At 43.6% G+C, this 20,022-nt stretch overlaps 2 protein-coding genes and 1 long non-coding RNA gene across 7 annotated transcripts in view; 2 read left to right on the top strand and 1 right to left on the bottom strand.

Moving 5' to 3' along the window:
* The window catches only part of HRH1 (histamine receptor H1), a 95,207-nt gene extending 81,663 nt beyond the window's left edge, over positions 1-13,544 (top strand). For both annotated transcript variants that reach the window (XM_087866777.1, XM_045808242.2), the window contains exon 2: positions 7,781-13,544. In XM_087866777.1, the coding sequence (XP_087722903.1) occupies positions 7,816-9,279 (1,464 nt within the window). In that variant the 5' untranslated portion in view covers positions 7,781-7,815 and the 3' untranslated portion in view covers positions 9,280-13,544. The remainder of the gene's footprint in view (positions 1-7,780) is intronic.
* Positions 13,545-15,493: 1,949 nt separating this feature from the next.
* On the bottom strand, positions 15,494-15,967 carry LOC148108907 (uncharacterized). Its single transcript, XR_015726562.1, has 3 exons — positions 15,866-15,967; positions 15,680-15,759; positions 15,494-15,588 (listed from the first exon to the last, which is right to left on the bottom strand). It is a non-coding gene; the product is annotated as an uncharacterized LOC148108907 (long non-coding RNA).
* Positions 15,968-16,017: 50 nt separating this feature from the next.
* Positions 16,018-20,022, top strand: part of ATG7 (autophagy related 7) — a 239,095-nt gene continuing 235,090 nt past the window's right edge. For 2 of the 4 annotated variants that reach the window (XM_087866774.1, XM_087866771.1), the window contains exon 1: positions 16,018-16,076. The gene's annotated coding sequence lies outside the window, so the exon portion shown is untranslated. The remainder of the gene's footprint in view (positions 16,077-20,022) is intronic. The other 2 variants (XM_087866773.1, XM_087866772.1) reach the window with 2 other exon arrangements.

Genomic DNA, 20,022 nt, shown 5'->3' with positions numbered 1-20,022 from the left:
TTGCCTGTGTTTAAATTGGGTTATATGTCTTATTACTACTGAGTTGGAAGAGTTCTTTATATGTTCTGGACATATCAGACATATGATCCGACAGATATATGAGGTAAAAATATTTTCTCCCATTCTGTAGCTTCTGACTTTCTTAGTGGTGCCTTTTGAAACACAGGAGTTTAAAACTTGACAAAGTCCAACTTAATTTTCTCCTTTATGAGTTGTACCTTTGGCGTTGTATCTGAGAAATCTTCAGCTAACTCAAGAGCTCAAAGCTTTTCTCCTATGATTTCCTCTGATCGTTTTAAGACATTTAGCTGTTACGTTTAGGACTATCGCCAATTTTGAGTTGATTTTTGTGTATGCTGTGAGGGGGAAAGGTCTAGATTCATCTTTGGACATGGAGACATCAGTTATCCCAGCACAGGTCATGGCATTTGTCCCCTGCCTTGTTACATTCCTTCCTCTACTTCAGTGTGCCTGCATAATGAGCAACACCGCCCCTCAATGGCAGCCACGCCCCCCCTCTTCTTGTCACTTCAATTCATGAGACCAACAGACTGTCTTGGCTGCACAACCCCCATTTCAGTTTTCCAGAAGAGAGAATGGGACTTAGCCCTTCTGGGTCAGATGACATCCTCCAGTCCAATCACATGACTAGGGATCAGGTTTACATGGTATAAATTTGGCTGCCAGTTTCTACCCCTAGCTGGATGATGGTTCTCCAAGAAGGAGGCTTGTGAGCTGGGCAGATACCCCAAAACTATTCTATTCCAGGGTGGTTACCTTGTATTCAGCACTCCGGATTCCCTATGAACTAACCTGACGTTTTCAACTCGGAGCTCACAGGTCATGTCCTCAAAATTTGTTTTTGCTTGACCTGTGATCAAGTGTTCAAGAAAACAAATAAAACAACTAAATAAGTGACATTTAAAATTAAAAGTTTCCATGAAAAAATCCAGCTTTTATGCTTCACTTAAAAAATAGGCAGATCTGGACCTACAGTGGTTGGTGGTGTCGAAGCAAGAGCTGCCCTCTTCAGACAGAATATAATCTCAGGTTGCCCCAGTCCCCGCCACTCCCTTTTGCTCGACACACAGTCCCCTGTTCTTATTAACTCTCCCTTCCTGACTCTGTAGACATTTGAATGTGTACCTCCACTCCCAGAAAAATCCTCGGGGCCCCTCTCTTCCCACAAGGTCATCTACCTCTTGCATCTTACCCAGAGGCTAACTCTTCACCCGGCACTGCCCTACATTCAAAGTCAGGCATGTTCGGTAGCACTGGGTTTATAATGCGATTTTGCTATTTGCAGTCTGCTCTCTGCACCACAGCCAGTGACACTGATAAGCCTGGGTGTTTTATGGAAATTATGCCTTGGCCAGACTCAACGAGAAAATGCAATACTTGGGGTACTTTCATGCATGGCACCTCACCCTCGGAACTAGAGCAAAGAAACCAATGTTCAGACGTACTTGACTAAAACAAGCGTCTAATGCAAATGATTCTCGGAGGGTGGAGCCGTTTGGAATGAGCAGTGGTGGGTGAGGCAGTTCGGAATGTATCAAGAAAGGAATCCCAAACTCTCACTTCTCACTAAAGAAAATAAAAGATGTGCTAAGAATGTGGAAGACCTTTCCTTAAAAAAATTTTTTCCAATGGAAGAAATCTGTTTTATTTTGTTTTTAAAAATGAATGCAGTTAGTTCTTATTTTTCCCTGTTATAAAACTAAGATGCTCTCGTCGTTGATTATCTTGGGAAATGCCAAAGATAATAAACATCACCCACCACCCAGAGGAAACCACTGTTAATATAACATAATGGAGACTCACCCTTATGCTAAACCTGATAACAGAATTGACATCATTCTGGATAAACAACATCTGTTGTAAATTTAATTTCATTGTAAGCATTTTTCCATATTACTAATGGTGCTCCGTAAATGTGATTATTGGTGACTGCATGGTACTCTATTCTGTAGCTGTCCCATCATATATTTAGTTCCCAGATGTTAGGTTTCTTTCCTTTTATTGCCTATCATAAATGATGTTGCAATAAGCATCCTTGTGCATAAATCTGTATTTATGATTTGGATTACCATGAGAGAAATTTCCAACAATAAAGTTTCCAGGAAAAAGTAGAAAAGTTAAGTGAAGGTTATCAATATTCATCAATAGCATAAGTCTTACCTCCAATTTTTGTTGGTTTAGACATCTTTGTGAAAAATAAGCTCACGCCTTCTGCAGTTAGATCCTTCTTCCTGTGTCTCCTGCTGCCCTTCTCGCTTTTTGTGTCTCGTTTTTCAGAGCCCATCCAACAAACATCTGTTGAGCATCCCTCATGTGCCAGCATGGGAGAATGGCAGTGAATGAAAAGGTGTGGGCCCTGCCATGAAGGAGGGGGTGTCTCCCTGATGGTAATGGGTGTCTCACATCAGAAACAGAAATAGTGGACACTTTCCATGCCCGAGAGTTGCTCCCTGTTTAGTTAGGAACAATCAGCTGAAGAAAGGATGATAAGCTAGGTGATGTCAAGGGAGTTAGAAGCATCATGGAGACACAGAAGGGGGAGCAACTAAGAGCTTCAACGCGAATGGTGCTCCATGCAGGGGAAACAGCACAAGCAAAAGCATAGAGGTGTAAAAGAGCTTTCTTACTCCTTGTCCCCTGATGCCTTCCTGGACTCATCATTCCAACGATTCCCTCCTAATGCCTCAAACTCAGCTCTGTACTTTTATTCTTTCTTTTCTTCATCCTTAAATTCCTCTTCCTTCCTCCTGGTGAACTTCTACTCATCCTTCGAAGCCCAGCTCACACATCACTCCTTCTCTGTTCTTCTTGACATCTGCACTCCACCTTGAGAGAGGCTGTTCCTCTCTCCTCTGTCCTGTCACCTGCTTTGATCCTACCTCAGTCATCATATTTGTCCCAGTTACATTCTAGAATTTTTTACTTTTTGGTGCTGTTCCTTTACCTTTTGTCTTTATTCTCATGTTAATTGACAAACTCCTTGAAGTCAGGGGCAGTGTACCAGTTAGGTTTCTGTTTGGCTGTGTGTGATAGAAAACCTAAACTATCCCAGAGGGGGAGAGCCCTGACTGGTTTGGCAGCTCTGCAGTCATCAGAGATCTCAACTCCATCCAAATTGCTGCTTCACTGTTCTCATTTTGTGGCTGTTCCTCATGGTCCCAAGAAGGCTGCTTAAGCCCTGTTCATCCTATCACCATTCCAGCCAGCTGGAAGAATCAAGGCCAAAGAAAAGAACACATCCTCCCTTTAGGGCTGCTTTCTGGAAGTAGCAAACTCCATTTCCATTTCCATTTTATTGGAACTTAGTCACATGGCCATATGCAGCTACAAAGGAGCCTGGAAAATGTAATGTCTATTCCAGGCAGCCATGTACTCAGCTAGAAAAATAGAGGTCTATTCCTAAATAGAGGAGAACTGATACTGGAAGACTATGAGCAGTTTCTGCCACAGTGAAAACAAGGAGGTCAAGGATGATTCCTCTGAGGCGGACTGGACTGGCTGTGGGATTGTTGTGTTATTCACCCAGAAATGGAAGAAAATACAACAGCTGCTATTAATTGAGCACTTCCTATGTCAGGCACTGTACGAGGTGCTTTCCTCCCATTTGAGGAGTGAGGAAAACCAAGACTTGGTGCAATGAAATACCTTGCCCAGCTAATTAGGGCAGAAGCAGGATTAGAGGAGAGGTTAACTGGTTTACAAAGCTTGGGTTTTTAACCACCGCCCAATTCTTCCATCCAAGTGAGCTCTGAGCCTTCTGTGGATCAGCATTGCTGAAATGGGATGGGAAGTGGGGAAGGTAAGGCCACTGGGAGCCTCATTTAAAATGTAGCATCTCTCCAAACCCCCCAATTCCTCTTGCCTCCCCTTCCTATTAGCAGACATCCCTGCCTATTGGTCTCTTTTATCTAAAACCAAGGTCTGCAAGTTTATTTAGGTAAATAAATGCCCCTGAGAAAGAAGGAATATTTCTAATTTGGAATCAGATTCAGGCCACCTCTCCTTGTATACCTCCCATGATGGGGAACTTACTATCTATCAAGGCAATTCATTGCATTGTTTGATAACATCAATTTTAGAAAGTCTTTTTTTACCTTGAGCAGAAAGTTGTATTCTTTGGCAGTTCAAGGTGTTTATTCTTCAGTTAGACCTGTAGTTCTCAACTAAGGATCATTTTGCCTCCCAGTGGATATCTGGCAACGTCTAGAGATATTTTTAGTTGTCACTACTGGGAAGAGGGGGAGGAGGCTACTGGCACCTAGCAAGCAGAGGCCAGGGATGCCAGGGATGCTGCTAGACAGCCAACAGTGCACAGGACAGTCCTTCACAACAAAGAATTGTCCAGTTCAAAATGTCAATAGAGCAAAGGTTGCGAAACAGACTCAGGTTTGCATCTTTACTTCGCCAGTCTCTTCCTAGCTGTGTGACCGTGAGTTGGTTGCTTCACCTCTCTGAACCTGAGCTGACCATTTCCTCATCTCTACCTTGGGGATCATCACAAGACCTCCCTCTAGGCTTGTGGTAGGCATTTAATAACCGATATCTGAAAAGCCCAGGGCTCGGCCCCTTACCGTTGTGGCTGCTCCAGTCAGCATTCCCAGGATATGGAAGGAACGTTGACTACTTTTGTTTACTTGCTGGCACATGGGCCTGATTGGATTAGACTATTTGTAATCACTCTGGAAAAAATCCTGCTGCAGCTAATGGTTTTGGAATGGAGCCATTGCCTTAATTCAAAAATGATGACTTGCTTGTGCACATGAGCCTCTTCGAGAAAAGGGGTTCATTTCTGCTTGTCACCCGGTTGTCGTTACCTGGGGATTAGCAGAGCTTTCCCACCCTGCTGCCTCAACTGACCCTCCTGACAGCCCCGGGAGAGAGGTAATGATGTGTTCCTTACTTTACAGGTTAGGAAATTGGAGGTGTGGCTGTTTACCCAAGCTCCACACGGCCATCAAGTGGCAGAGCTGGGGTGAGAACCCCCTCCTTCCATCACCTGCTTCTCTAGGGACACAACGCTATAAAGAATCTACAGGTGCCCGCCTTTCTTCTCCAATTGCCCTGTCCGAAGTGCCTCCTCTAGCTTCCCTTCTCTCTTCTCAGAGCACACCCATCTCCTGCACCATCTCTCTAGTCTTGGCCTTGATCCCAGAGAGACCACCTCAGAACCTGCTGGGGTCTGGGCAGCCTGAAGGGAGCATGGCCTCCTGTGTAGCATGAGGTGCAGTGAGGATCCATGTCCCCAGGTAATTTGCACACTCAGCTCGACGTCCCTTTGGCATTTATAGAGAGAAAACCATTCAACCATCTGCGTTTCAAAATGCAGATCCCTGAGGGAGGGGGGAGTGCCTTGCATTAGTTATCTCACCAGCTGGGGCGTGTTCGGGATTGGGTAAGAGGACCAGAGACTAGAAATGGCAGATGGGCCTGTGGTGGTGGCAGCCACACAGGCCCTGTACTCAGGAGGGCCTGTGTTTCAGTGTCATGTTCTGCTGTTGCCATCTCGAAATTCTTAATAATTGTTTAATTCTTAATTTTGCGCTGGGCCCCGCAAATTACATAGCCAGTCCTGAGTGGGACATGAGATCACCGTTGATGTGGCTGCTCCTGCTGCCCTTTTGGGCGCCCAGCCTGTGAGGCCCACTTTTCATGGTTCCTTCAGGCTTCTTCTTCTTTCCCTGACACCCTGCCCCCCAGCTGGCAGTCCTCAGGGAAGGCAGGGGCCAAGATGGGTCTTCATGCAGCAGGCGAGTGCTGCAGTTGCCTTTCCAGGAATCCTGGAATCCCATGGCTTCAGAGGACAAAAATGGATTCTCTTGCTCCTGAAGCAGATCCCTGAGCTGAAGGGAACCTTTCACCAGTAAATATCTATTGAATGAGTAAGTTCTGAGCTGAGATGCTTCATGGCATCTGCCTCTCACTCACTCACTCACTCACTCACTCACTCATCCATTTAACAAATATGTATTGATCTTTTGCTTGTATGTTTGTGCAGACTAACATGTCCAAGCTACAAAGGAGAACATGTGACAAAAAGTCAAGCTTACAGTGATAGGTGAGGAAGATAAATGTATATATGCTATGTTAATTTCCCCAGCATTTTCCTATGAAAATTATTGATAAAATAGAAAAGTTGGAAGCATTGTACGGCGAACGCCTATAAATCTACCACCTAGGTTATAAATTAACATTTTGTTCTTTCTACTTTATTATATGTCTGTTCCTTTATCCCTTCTTCTAACCAACTATCCATCCAACTTGTTTTTTGATTCATTTCAAAGTAAGCTGCAGACCTGAGTAGATCTCACCCTGAGACACTTAATATGGGACAGTAATTTTTAGCTCAGTGATCTCAACTCAATCATCACAGTTTTTCCTTTTAGTCAAAAAAGAAAAAAATCAATGATTTTTATATTAAAAAATTATTTTCTGTCACATTGTTGAATGACAAATAGTATATGCACAGTGAAAAGAGACTCTCGGTCCCTCTCTGTGCACAATGAGGCAAAGAGAGAAATAAGAAAAGAGAACTTCCCTCAAGGCAACAAGGGAAAAAGAGAAACGAGACACATCTGTAGCAGAGGGTGGTTGGAGCTACCTTGAGAATACCAGCCGGTGGGAGTGTCTGGGGGAACTGTTTCCTGCTTTCTCCCAAACAAAATCAAAATTAAACCTGAGATGAACTTCCGTAGCCTCTTTGCGCCTTCCTGGGGTGGCCGCGGGCTATTCCAAGGGGAGTGAGCTGGATCAGGGCTGCAGGTGAAGCTGGAGGTCCTGGTTTGAGGTGTGGAAGTGGAGAAAGAGACAGGCTGAAGCTGTAGAACTGGGGGCTATTATCCTCACAGAGCTGATGGCCGGGGCTGACGGGGGTGAGTAGGGAAGGCTCTGAGGCAGACAGCGGAGAGTGACAGGAGCAGAGAGCAAGACTGGGTCACAAGAGGAGAAGCATCACCTTCGAGGAGGAACACTCGAAGAAGCTGAAGGGTTGCTCTGATGGGCAGTTCAGAGCTGGAGGAGAATATGGAAAAATACCCAAAGCAAGACTCTAAACAGGACGCCTGGGAAAGGCTTTAGGGATCACCTGCGCCACCTTTCACGTTTGACCCATGAGAAAATGCAGGCTGAGAGATCACTCAGGATATCAGTGGCAGAGCTGGGACAAAATCAGTGCTACCCACATGATGCTTTTCTGATAAAGTAACTCAAAGGTTCCTCCCACAAGGATCAAATGTCTTAAGGTCTTGCTTTTTATCTTAAAAAAAAATCATACAAATTTAGTTTTCTTCTCAAGAATTTATCTGGCTTTGTCTTAATATGGAAGCAGTTTGTTTTTGCTCAATTTTAAGAGAGATTTACACTTTGTTAGGGCTTCTCAGTTTTCTTCAAACTAGAGTGCCATATCCAGCATAGACCACTCATAATGCAGCCCACCTTCCCAGAACACATGCAACATGGGACTTACACAAACTTTGTCTTGCTTTTGCCAGCTCCCTCACTAGAATGTAAACTCTATGAGGGCAGAAATTTTTTTGTTCACTACTATGTTCCCAGTGCTCAGAACAATGCCAGGATTTCACTAAATGGTCATTGAATGGGTGAAGAAATGAATGACTAAGGAAGAAGGGGATATAGACCATAGGTAACAGCAGTATCTACTGCCCTGAATGGCATACAACCCCAGTTAGGTCAACTTGATGATACCAACTGACTCTACTGATCTCCAAGGCTCTGATCTTAATCTTTGTGTCTTTCTTCCCAGGGAGGGAGCCCCAGCTGGAGGCTGCTCTCGTGCCAATGACCCTTCCCAATTCTTCCTGCACCTTCGAAGACAAGATGTGTGAGGGGAACAAGACCACTATAGCCAGCCCCCAACTGATGCCACTGGTGGTGGTCCTGAGTGCCATCTCCTTGGTCACAGTGGGACTCAACCTGCTGGTCCTCTATGCTGTGCGGAGTGAGCGGAAGCTCCACACCGTGGGGAACCTGTACATTGTCAGCCTGTCCGTGGCAGACTTGATCGTGGGAGCTGTCGTCATGCCCATGAACATCCTCTACCTCCTCATGTCCAGGTGGTCCCTGGGCCAGCCTCTCTGCCTCTTTTGGCTCTCTATGGACTACGTGGCCAGCACAGCATCCATTTTCAGTGTCTTCATCTTGTGCATTGATCGCTATCGCTCTGTCCAGCAGCCCCTCAGATACCTGAAGTATCGTACCAAGACCAGAGCATCAGCCACCATCTTGGGGGCCTGGTTTCTCTCTTTCCTGTGGATTATTCCTATTCTGGGATGGCATCACTTTATGTCACAGTCCTCAGGACACCGGGATGACAGGTGTGAGACAGACTTCTATGATGTCACCTGGTTCAAGATCATGACTGCCATCATCAACTTCTATCTGCCTACCTTGCTCATGCTCTGGTTCTACGCCAAGATCTACAAGGCCGTTCGGCAGCACTGTCAGCACCGAGAGCTCATCAATGGATCCCTCCCTTCCTTCTCTGAAATTAAGCTGAAGCCAGAGAACCCCAAGGCAGGTGCCAAGAAACCAGGGAAGGAGTCTCCCTGGGAAGTTCTGAAAAGGAAGTCAAAGGATGCCAGTGGTGAGCCTGTCTTGAAGCCACCATCCCAAGACCCAGACGAGACGAAATCTCCAGGTGTCTTCAGCCAAGAGGAGGACAGAGAAGTGGACAAACTCCAGTGCTTTCCACTTAACATTGTGCAAATGCAGACTGAGGCAGAGGGGAGTGGCAGGAGTTTCATAGCTATCGACCAGAGCCAGAGCCCAGTCGGGATGGATGAGCAGAGCCTGAACATGCATGTGGCTAATGAAATGTCAGAGGATCAGATCCTAGGTGATAGCCAGTCCTTCTCCCGGACAGACTCAGACACCCCCACAGAGTCAGCATCAGGGAAAGGTAAACCTAGAAGTGGGTCTAGCACAGGCCTGGATTACATCAAGTTCACTTGGAAGAGGCTCCGCTCACATTCAAGACAGTATGTGTCTGGCCTGCACATGAACCGAGAACGGAAGGCGGCCAAGCAATTGGGTTTTATTATGGCGGCCTTCATTCTTTGCTGGATTCCTTACTTCATCTTCTTCATGGTCATTGCCTTCTGCAAGAGCTGTTGCAATGAGCGTGTGCACATGTTCACCATCTGGCTGGGCTATATCAACTCCACGCTGAACCCCCTCATCTACCCCTTGTGCAACGAAAACTTCAAGAAGACATTCAAGAAAATTCTGCACATTCGCTCCTAAGGGAGGGAACAAGGGGATGCAACTAAAGTGACACTTAGGATGTTCCTGAAGAAAATGGAGAATGAAGGCCTATGAGTTGCCGGGCACCTGGGCTTTCTGGAGTCGGAAGAGTAGTCTTAAGGACCAGATAACTTGGAGAGTTCTTAGGCACCATTGGTAGAACAGCAGATGGCGGTGGTCAGCAGGGAGATTGTACTCTGAGTAGAGAGCAGGATATTTCAAGAGAATCAGATCTGGATGAGTTCTCCTGCTCCTCAGGAAATGTGGGAGCCTCAGACTCTCGTTGTAATTCAAGCTTGCAGACTGGGATTAATTGGAAACTGAAGGGACACGTGGGGAGAGTTTTACTGCTGAATTAGATGGAACTCTCAAGCCTTCCTGGAATGGAGTTATAGGACTGTGCAGAGACCTTACATATGCAGATAGATGCTGTCCCCTTCCAGGGGTCACCTTGATAGGCATGACAGCGATTCCATCTTGACTGTCACTTCTCAGAACACCTCTCCTCTGAGCCCCTCCTACAGCTTTCTCCAGAACCAGTGTCTGAACCATGTTGGAAATTCTGCTTTATTATTTCTCATCCACGCATATCTTAGAGTTGGTAGGAAATTATGCAGCTTGTTCGTTCATTGTTTTCAACCCCGAATTCCTTTTGACTAGTAACAAAATAATGATAAAAGCTGCCCTCAAAAGAAAGAGAAAAAGGGTATTTTTTTAATGGTTGCACGACAAAAACAAACAAAAATGGGAATGGGGAGAAGAAAGCCATGTTTCTTGAAAGCTGGGTCGTGTTTATCTCGTTGAAGCTCCATGACACTCCACAGCACGAGGATGCTGTTACTAGAGGAGCAAAGTGAGGTGTGGCAAGGCGGAATAAGTGCCAAACATCACATAGCTAGAATGAAAACCTGGTGGGGTTCCAGCTCGTTGTCACACGTTTCCTCCAACAGGCAAAAATTTATCCTTTAAGTATACAACACACGCGGGTGCGCGCACGCACACACACACACACACACACACACACACACACACACACACACTATTCCCGAAAGTGGTGGCAATTCTGAAAAGGATGTGTTGAGAGAAGGAACGGCTGACATAGAATTTGCCTGAGGCCACAGAAGGTGATACTTTGAAGCCCTCGTGTGCATTTTCTCTGTGAGTTCTGCCATGTTTGTTGAAGAGAAGTCATCATGTTCTTTTGTAGTCACACTTCTTCAGTAAGAACTAGCAAAGGCATGGGAACATCCGGTTTTCCTTGGGGTTTACATCGCAATCTGGTTGTGATTTATATTTTAAAACTTACTGCCAAACTGTCATATATGTAGCAAAGTGGGGTGTGTGTACAAGCTGGTATTTTGTCTCTTCGTGTTCCTGTTTGCATGATCTGTTAAAATGACAGATTTTTACCTACTTAAAATATGATATTTGAAACTATACTGAGTTTGATTTATTTAATTCTACCTTTCTGAGTCTCTCTGACTGAGAAGATGTATTGAAACGTACTGTCAAATATTATAAGATCTGATATAGGTTTTCTCTTTGGTTTCTGGTCACATTTGTAAATGTCTTTAGAAAAGAACTTACTTTTAATAACAAGGCTCACTCTCTGCTTGACATCCCCCAAAGCTCTTCTTGGTCAAAACGGGGGGAGCAAAAGAGACCTTTATGCTGGTTTTAAAAGCTTCAGCTGGTCTGTTCCCAGGTCAAAAAATGTTTCCAAAGTGCCCATTATTTATGCTGATAAATGGTTGAGGCAGCTAGTGAAGAGAAATGTTTATGAGCTCTGACTTTGGGTTGAAGAGACCTGGATTTGAGTCTGATAAGAACCAGAAATCATCAATATAAATTGTCAGAGCATAAAAAAAAGAGCCCCATGCATTATTGAATACAGTGTTTATGGTGCATACACAGTGGGGACTCATATGTAGTTTTATTTTATTTTTTTAAAGATTTTATTTATTTATTTGACAGAGAGAGAGAGACAGCCTGAGAGAGAGGGAACACAAACAGGGGGAGTGGGAGAGGAAGAAGCAGGCTCCCAGCGGAGCAGGGAGCCCAATGCAGGGCTCGATCCCAGGACCTGGGATCACACCCCGAGCCGAAGGCAGACACTTAACAACTGAGCCACACAGGCGCCCCTCATATGTAGTTTTAAAACATACTGAGCATACTATGTGCCAGGTCCTATGCTTTACGACCATTATTTACTTTAACCTATACACCAATCTCATGAGGGAGATTTCTGTGTTTTCACAAGTAGGCAAACTGAGGCACAGAGAAAATGAGGAATGCGAAGGCAGACAGAAAAGGAGAAGTAGAAAGTGGGGGACAGGAAGAGCATAAACCAAGTGGCATAATATTAATACACTCAAGAAAAAAATCTATATTCAAGAACATATTCTGTATTAATGTTTTCAGAAGTTAAATATATTCAAAAGAAGAATAAACCATCCTTAGCTTTTGATAAATAGAAATCCCTTCAAATGATTCTCTGAAGACCACATGAAAATCAGTCAACTACTGCATGACATAAATCTTTAAAAGCTTATGAAACTATTCCATCTAATAGAAATTGCTATAGATCTTAGAAGTTGGTAATGTTGATAAAGTGTTCATTCAGAAAATCCATTAGTCTGCAGATTGGCCATTTGATGAATTGGCTGTTTGGCTACTTGGCTTGCAGAAAATTGCTGGTGTCTCTTTTGAAAATGGGCCTTCCAGAGGTAGATTTAAGTCCTAACACAGGGTGGAAAGGATGCTGGGCTCTTCTGGCTGAGATGCATTCTAAGTTCTGTAAAGAAATAATGCTGTTAAGATCTAAGTTGCCAATATGTCATTCCACAATTTCTTGGGCTTTCAAAGCCTAGGTTGTGGAGCATATGGTTCCCATTGTGGGTAGCATGTGCTCTCCTCAACTGAGCTGCTTCATCAAATGATGAAGGTGGATTGATCTGAATTGCTGTGGTCTTGAGTAAGTGTCATGGGCCTCATTGCCTGCTGTGGCTGAGAACATTCTCTGCCTATTTAAGGGTCCTGGTCTTGCATCTTTCATAATGCTCCATCATCTTGGTGCCCCAAGGCATGAGCATTGGTTCAAAAGTCCAAAGGTTAGAGGGAAGAATCATCCTGTGTCTACCTGTGCTGCAATCAGCTCTGAAGGGATAACCTTACGGGGCCAGATGGCACATGTGGTACAAACATGGCAGGAAGACCAACAGTTCCCAGAGAAGTGGAGTAATTGTGAGCTGGGCGAAACTCCAAAAAGGTGATAATTACAAGAATCTTGAAGTTCAGCAAAGAAAACAAGCTTATAAAGAACTGACTTCAACCAGGCTCATATATGCCTAATAGAGGGAAGCCTAGAGGTGGGTGGGTATCATCCTACCGAGTATTTTAAAAACCAATTTTGTTACATTCAATATGTACAGTAAAATGCACCCATTTAAAATGTAGAGATCAGTGAGTTTTGACAGATGTATACACCCATGTCATCCCCATCTCAATCAAGTTATAGGACATTTCCATCAACCCAGGAAGTTTCTCATGCCCCCTCTATGCCCCAGGCAACCACTGATCTGACTTCTAATCACTATAGATTAGTTTTGCTGATTTTAGAACTTTGCATAAATGTAATTATGTGATATGCATTCTTTTTTTATTTTGTCTAAGATTTCCCCACATTTCAACATGTTTATCAACATCATCATCATCATTATTATTATTGAAGTATAGTTGACATACAATGTTATAGTAGTTTCAGGTGTACCACATATTGATTTGACAGTTTTATGCAATACTCAATGCTCACCACGCTAAGTCACCATACAATGTGATTATAATATTATTGACTATATTCTCTGTGCTGTACTTTTCATCTCCATGACTTATTTTACAGCTGGAATTTTGTATCTTTTAATCCCTTTCACCTATTTTGCCTACCCTGCCACCCCCTCCTTTCTGGAAACCACCAGTTTGTCTCTGTATTTATGAATCTGTTTCTGTTTTGTTTGTTTATTTGGTTTGTTTTTCTAGAATCCATGTATAAGTGAAATAATATAGTATTTGTCTTTCTCTGTCTGACTTATTTTATTTAGCATAATAGGTCTTCTCTAGGTCTTTCCACATTGTTGCAAACAGCAAGATTTAATTCTTTTTTTATAGCTGAGTAATCTTCCTTTGTATCTTCTTTATCTTTTCATCTATCGGTGGACACTTGGGCTGCTTTTATATCTTGGCTATTGTAAATAATGCTGCAATAAACATAGGAGTGCATGTATCTTTTCAAATTTTAGTGTTTTTGTTTTCTTTGGGTAAATACCCAATAGTGGAATTACTGGATCACATGGTATTTTTATTTTTAATTTTTTGAGGAACTGCCCTACTTTTTCCACGGTAGTTGCACCAATTTATATTCCCAACAGTGCACAAGTGTTCCCTTTTTTCCATGTCTTCACCAACACTTCTTATTTCTTGTCTTTTTGATTCTAGCTGTTCTGATTGGTGTGAGAGGACATCTCACTGTGGTTTTGATTTGCATTTCCCTTATGATTAGTTGATGTTGAGCATCTTTTCACGCATCTGTTGGCCTTTTGTACGTCTTTAGAGAAATGTCTATTCAGGTCCTCTGCCTATTTTTAAATGGATTATTAGTGTGTGTGTGTGTGTGTGTGTGTGTGTGTATGTGTGTGTGTGTGTGTTGAGTTGTGTAAGTTCTATGTATGTTTTGGATATTAACCCCTTATCAGATATATGATTTGCAAATATCTTCTCCCATTCACTAGGTTGCCTTTTTGTTTTGTTGGTGGTTTACTTTGTTGGGAAAAAGCTTTTTATTTTGGTGTAGTCCTAATAGTTTATTTTTGCTTTTGTTTCTCTTGCCTGAGAAGACATTTCCATAAATATATTGCTAAGGCCGATGTCCCAGAAATTACTGCCTATGTTTTCTTTTAGGAGTTTTATAGTTTTAGGTCTCATATTTAGGTTTTTAATCCATTTTGGGTTTATTTTTGTGTTTGGTATAAGGAAGTGCTCCAATATCATTCTTTTACATATGGCTGTCCAGTTTTCCCAGTACCATTTATTGAAGAGACTGTATTATCCCCATTGTATATTCTTGCCTCCTTTGTCATAAATTAATTGACCATATAAGCATGAGTTTATTTCTGGGCTCTCTATCCTATTCCATTGATCTATGTATTTTTTTTTGTGCCAGTCCCACACTGTTTTTATTACTACAGCTTTGTAGTATATCTTGAAGTTTGAGATTATGATACCTCCAGCTTTGCTCTTCTTTCTCAAGATCACTTTCGCTATTTGGGTTCTTTCGTGGTCCATACAAATTTTAGAAGTATTTGTTTTTCAACACCCTCCCTCCACTCTTTTGTGCTCCAGAAAGGGTTTACTGCAAAGAAATATCCATTCCTGTATGACTTAGGTTAAGACTCATGGATTACCTTCCTTATTTACCTGTGACAAGGCAAGACAGTCCTTCTGAATCGCTATTCTTTGCCTTATAAATGTTTAGGTGAACTACCTGTATCCACTGATCAATCAAAACAAAACTCTTTGTTAACCAACTTGAGTTCAGCTTCTCCCATACCCTCCAGGCCCCTTATTTTTGACTTACTCTCAGCCTGATCCACCATACAACCCCTCCAGAGAATAGGCTGACCTCAAGGTAAAACATTCTCTAATCTACCACTATCCAATCAAGCTACCCTTTCCTCCCACTTCCCCACACCCAGTTAGCCTTCTTCACCCTTCCCTATTAAGGAAAAATTCTTTTTGAATAATCTTTAGACACTTGCAGATCTTTTAGTCAGAGTGGTCTCTCTATCACAATAGTTCCTTCCCTGCCCTTTTTCTTCCCCCTTGCAATAATCTTTTCAAATAAAGTATCTCCTTACTAAGTCTGACTTTATTTTATTTGGCAGAGTCAAACATGCTTCCATTAGAATCCTATCCCAAAAGCTCTGTGACCTTCAGCAAGCCACTTAACTTTTCCTAGTCTCTGTTCCTTTATGTGTAAAATGGGGATAATATACATCTATGTTTCAGGACCTTTGTGGTAATTAGAAAATATGAAACCCTGAAAACATGGTAGATAATAGTAGTCATTACTCTTGTTATTATGAGTCTATTGAGCTACATCCGAGTCACTTTCATTCCTTATGATGAATGGCCTTATATGTCACATTAAGTTTATACTCACTATTGTGTCTTCAACATCTGACCGATGCTTGGCACATAGTTTATGCGCGATAAATAACTTGGAAGGAGTAACTTTATCCCATTGACAGCAGGGAGCTATGAGAATAATATCTGGTTTAGAAAGAACAGGTTAATCAGACGACCTTCATGAGCTTTTACCCATTAAAATTCTCATCTGTCTCCATACCTGCCTCCTTAATGGCACCTAAGATATGTTTAATGCTGCCTCTCCTGGAAAACGGAAATGATCATAATTCCTGTCACGCTCTGAAATCGAAAGAGAGAAAGTGGAGCAGTTTTTTCAAAGCAAGGCGGGCAAATACACATTCCCACAGCTCATAAACTAGTTTATTACACCTTGCTCGGCTCTCACCAGGGGGGGCCTCGCCCATCTCCTGACGCTCCGCCTTCGCTGCAACTCAAGGTCCTCCCACTCAGCCCGGTGCTAGGGGCTCATTTACCAGGTCGGCCCGCGCCTCCGTGTGCGCATGCGCACCACTGACCCACTCGGGCGGGCGGGGCCATATTGCGTCATTGGGGCGCGCGCTGCGGACAACGCCGTGGTTGCCGGAAGTTGAGCGGCGGTAAGTGAGCCGCGCGGGTGAGGGAGTAGCGGGGTCTTGCGGGCTGGGTTTTGGACGCCTGGCGGGAAGAGGCGAGCTCGGCAGTGAGGGCGAAAGTCTTGGTAGATTTCAGGATCTTCCTTCCTCCAGGGAGTCACTGACTCCGGCTCTCGCCCTCCTTCTCCAGCCACGTCCCCAGAGACTGGTTTAGTCCGGTGTCTTCTGACTAGAAAGCTCCTAACGTCCTAAGTCAGTTCCTCCTGTCGTCTGGCAGGGAGTCCTTTGAATTTTCGGTATTGGAATACCGGAGATAGGACGCCAGGGTTCTTATCCTGGCTTAGCCGGGATTTGCTGTGTGACTGTGGCGTGCCACCTCTTTCTGAGCCTCTCTTCCCTCATCTGTAAAATGGGAGTGATGATAATGTCATTTGTGAAGCGAGGGTGTTAAAGTCAGTTTTTTTGTCAGGGTTTTTCTGAGCTAAGATTCTCCATTCCTCAGTTTGATCCAGGGGTTACAGACTTTAATGCTTATTCAATCAGGTAAGGTAAATGTAGGTGTAAGAAATTTATTTCCATGTCAGAAATAGTCAAACATATTTTTACTGAATCGAGTTTTATGAGCACAGTACTAAATATAGAAAGTTGGAGAAATGAAAACAAAACTCGTGTGTTGCCCGTAATCTCTTGATTATTAAACACTGACGACTAATAAAATTTTTCAAAACCTTTTTAAAAATGTTTTTTAACTCCGCAACTGAAACCAGGCATATCTGTGACTGCCAGTTTCAGACCCCTGGGTCCCAGGTTCCCTTTCCCATTGACTACTTGGATTTCTTCGATGACACCCCTGCCCACTGGTTAGATTTCTTAAGTGGCAGAAAACCCACTATTTCTGGTTATTGTTGTTCTGTCTTTCCCTAGCTTTGACTTAAGTCATATTTTGAGCTGAAAGCAATTACCCCATAATCTCAGCTCATTGTCCCTCCTTCAGACCCTTGGAATCTCCCACTTTATTGCCCCCACACCTTCGAAAGCTGCTAGTTTGTCTTCCTCTTCACACCATTTCTTCTCCAGGCTGAGCACATTTAATTTACTTACCCATAGTAAACTCCACAACAACTGAGAATTTTGTTATGTGCCAGGCATCACTGTAAGCACTGCTGATGTAGAGTGCTGTTTATGGAGCCTATTTTTTGATGGTGGTGGTGGCAGTTGTGATTGTCAATAATACAGCGGTTTTAGTGGGTAGTAGGTGTTTCAGATCCTGTTAGACACTACAGAAAAAAGAAACAGTAATGAGATGGAGAGTAACTTGGGGTAAGTGGAGGGAGGTATTATAAAATCTAGCTGGTCAGAGATGAATTCTCTGAGGAGGTGACTTTGGAACTAACATGAGAATGAAGAAAAAACCAGTCTTGTGACAGCTCATCTTGCCTAATTGTTTCTCCATCCCCCAGTTCTGTGCTGTGGTCTTGTTAAACTGTTTACAGGTTGTGTCTCACTTGTAGCCCTTTCCTCCTGCTGCTTCTGCTGCCTAAAACATCTCCCCTTCCCTTCCATTTTTCTTGGCCGGCTCCTCCCTGCCCTTCATGTGACATGATTTCGAAATTCTTTAAGGAGTTAAGTACAGACACTCATTCAAGATACACATCCCTGGCCTCAAGGAATTAATTATTTTTTAAGTCAAGGAGATAGACAAGAGCACTATGGTATGAAGCTAATGTGTAGATATTTGCCAGACGAGGACTTAGAGTGATCATAAGTCAGGCTGAGGCATCAGAGAAGGCTTCTGTGAGGACGTATTGCTCATAGGCCTGAAGGATGAGCAAGAATAGAAGAGTGAGGGGGAGATGAATTGCAGACATTGGAGGTGGCGTGAGCAGAGGACTGTAGGTGACTGCATAACTTGCAGGTAGTTCACCTAGGCAAAGATAGGACTGTGGAAAGGTAAGCAGGAGGCAGTTCACAAAGGGCTTTGTGGGCAGCATAAGACTGTATAATATATAATTAAGAACACAGACTGGAATATAAGTTACTTGTGTACCTATGCTGGCTTTGCCATTGAACTAGTTTTGAGACCGTGAGCAAGTCACTCCCTTTCTAAACTTCAGTTTCCTCACGTGTAAGCTAACCTCCCAGGGTTGCTGTGAGAATTGAATGCTATATGTTACCCACTTGATGTTGGTAGTTGGTAAATGATAAAATGTAGCAGTTAATATTGCCATGCTAAGAAGTCTGGACTTTGCTGAAGGTGTGGTGTTGGGAGAGTTGAGACCGTGAAAGTTTAAAAAGGGGTGTCACATGCTCTTTATTTTAAATTACCCAGGCAGTTCCATGGTGATTACACTGGACAGGGCAGGTCCAGCAGGGAGACCAGTGAGGGCACTATTGCTTTGGTTCAGGTGGCAGAGGAGAGAGGCCTGAACCAAAGCATTGGCTGTGCAGAGGGAGATAGATGGGTGGGTTTAAGGGATAAAGGAAGTGGGATTTGCTGGACTGGTTACTGGATAACACCACATGGGGAGAGGAGGAAGATGAATTGGGATATTGGGGGTGGAGGGGATGGATCCTGTGTGTGGACGTAAGTAATAATGAAGTTCTTTGATTAGTGGTCCCTGAGGGGTTATCCCTGACCTCCTCTGAGATTTTATTTGGAAGTCCAAATGGCCTCTTTTCTCCACTTTTACCCATGGGAAGTGAAGTTCCGAAATGCCTTCCTCCTCCTTTTTTCTATCTCCCGATCCTTCTACCTATCTGTATTGTAAGGCCTGGTTGTGTATTCAAGGGCGAATAATGACATGCTGCTTTGTCACCCAGTAGACAATATGCACTTCCGTGGTCTTGGCAGACTGGGTAACAACAACAACTCGGTAACAACAACAACAACTCGGTGTCAGTCGAGCCCCAGATGATGACCTCTAGGGTTTTCTCACACCTCCTTTGTTGTGATTACCCTCCCTTGAACTTGTTCCTGTTTGACAGTCTCTCTTTGAGAGTGTGGTATATAAAAGAAGATCTCTTTCCTCCGGGAGTCTGACCATACAGACCAGGGCTGTATTTTTGTGGTGACCTTAGCACCCTGCCCGTCTTTGTTGTAGACACATCCTGCCCTTGACACTATCACGCTGTGGGCTCCTGGTGCTGCTTGGCACTCCCCATGTGTGTTTGGACAGCTCTCTTGCCCATCTCCTCCTTGTCTTTCAGATTTTCATTTCTCTCCCAGCTTCGTAACCTTGCCTTGGACTTTACTAAGTTGCAGCCATCAATTAAGGCTCTTCAGCTGCTATCATTTACAAGCTTATCTCCAGCTGACCCTATCACTTTTCCTAATTCTGTGAAAGAAATATGTTTAGGGCTGATTTTTTTACTTGTGCTTAGATTCCATCTCCTTTTCCTCAGGACCTGGTTCCATCATTTATTCCATTTCTTTCTTGCTTAACCGTCTCTTCTCATTTAAATATCTGGAAAAAAAACAAAACACCTTCCCGTTAACTTCTGCCATCACACCACCTCTTCCCATCCGCATTTCTTGACTTCCTGAAGTCATCATTCGCTAAAATCCTGCTTCCACCCACTCGTCCTCCAAAATTGCTCTGCCTAGGCTTCACACCTCCGTGTTACCAAAACTCCTGAACATTTTTCCTTCCTTATCTTTTGAATTCTGAGCACATCTGATATTGCTGGTATTCCTTCACTCAGGAAAACCACTCCTGCTTTGTGCTCTCTGTCTGTTCTCCCTGTATCCATTGTGGGCTTTTTCCATCCCTTTGTCCCTTAAATGCTAGTTTTCTCCAAGGCTCTGCCTTATACTCTGTGCTTTTCTGACCCACAACTTCAGTTCCCACTTATGTGCCAAAGACCCCTGTTCTGTATCCTGACCTGAGATCTCTCCTGAGGGCCAGCCCTCAAACTCCATGAGTCCAAAATGAAGCTCATCAGCTTCCCTCCAAATCTGCAGTTCTTTCTA

Source organism: Ursus americanus, chromosome 14, assembly GCF_024610735.1.
Source record: "Ursus americanus isolate L20-20 chromosome 14, mUrsAme1.1.p, whole genome shotgun sequence".
NCBI classification, from domain to species: Eukaryota; Metazoa; Chordata; class Mammalia; order Carnivora; family Ursidae; genus Ursus; species Ursus americanus.
Note: the sequence above shows the minus strand (reverse complement) of the source record. Positions and strands in the feature narration are given on the sequence as shown.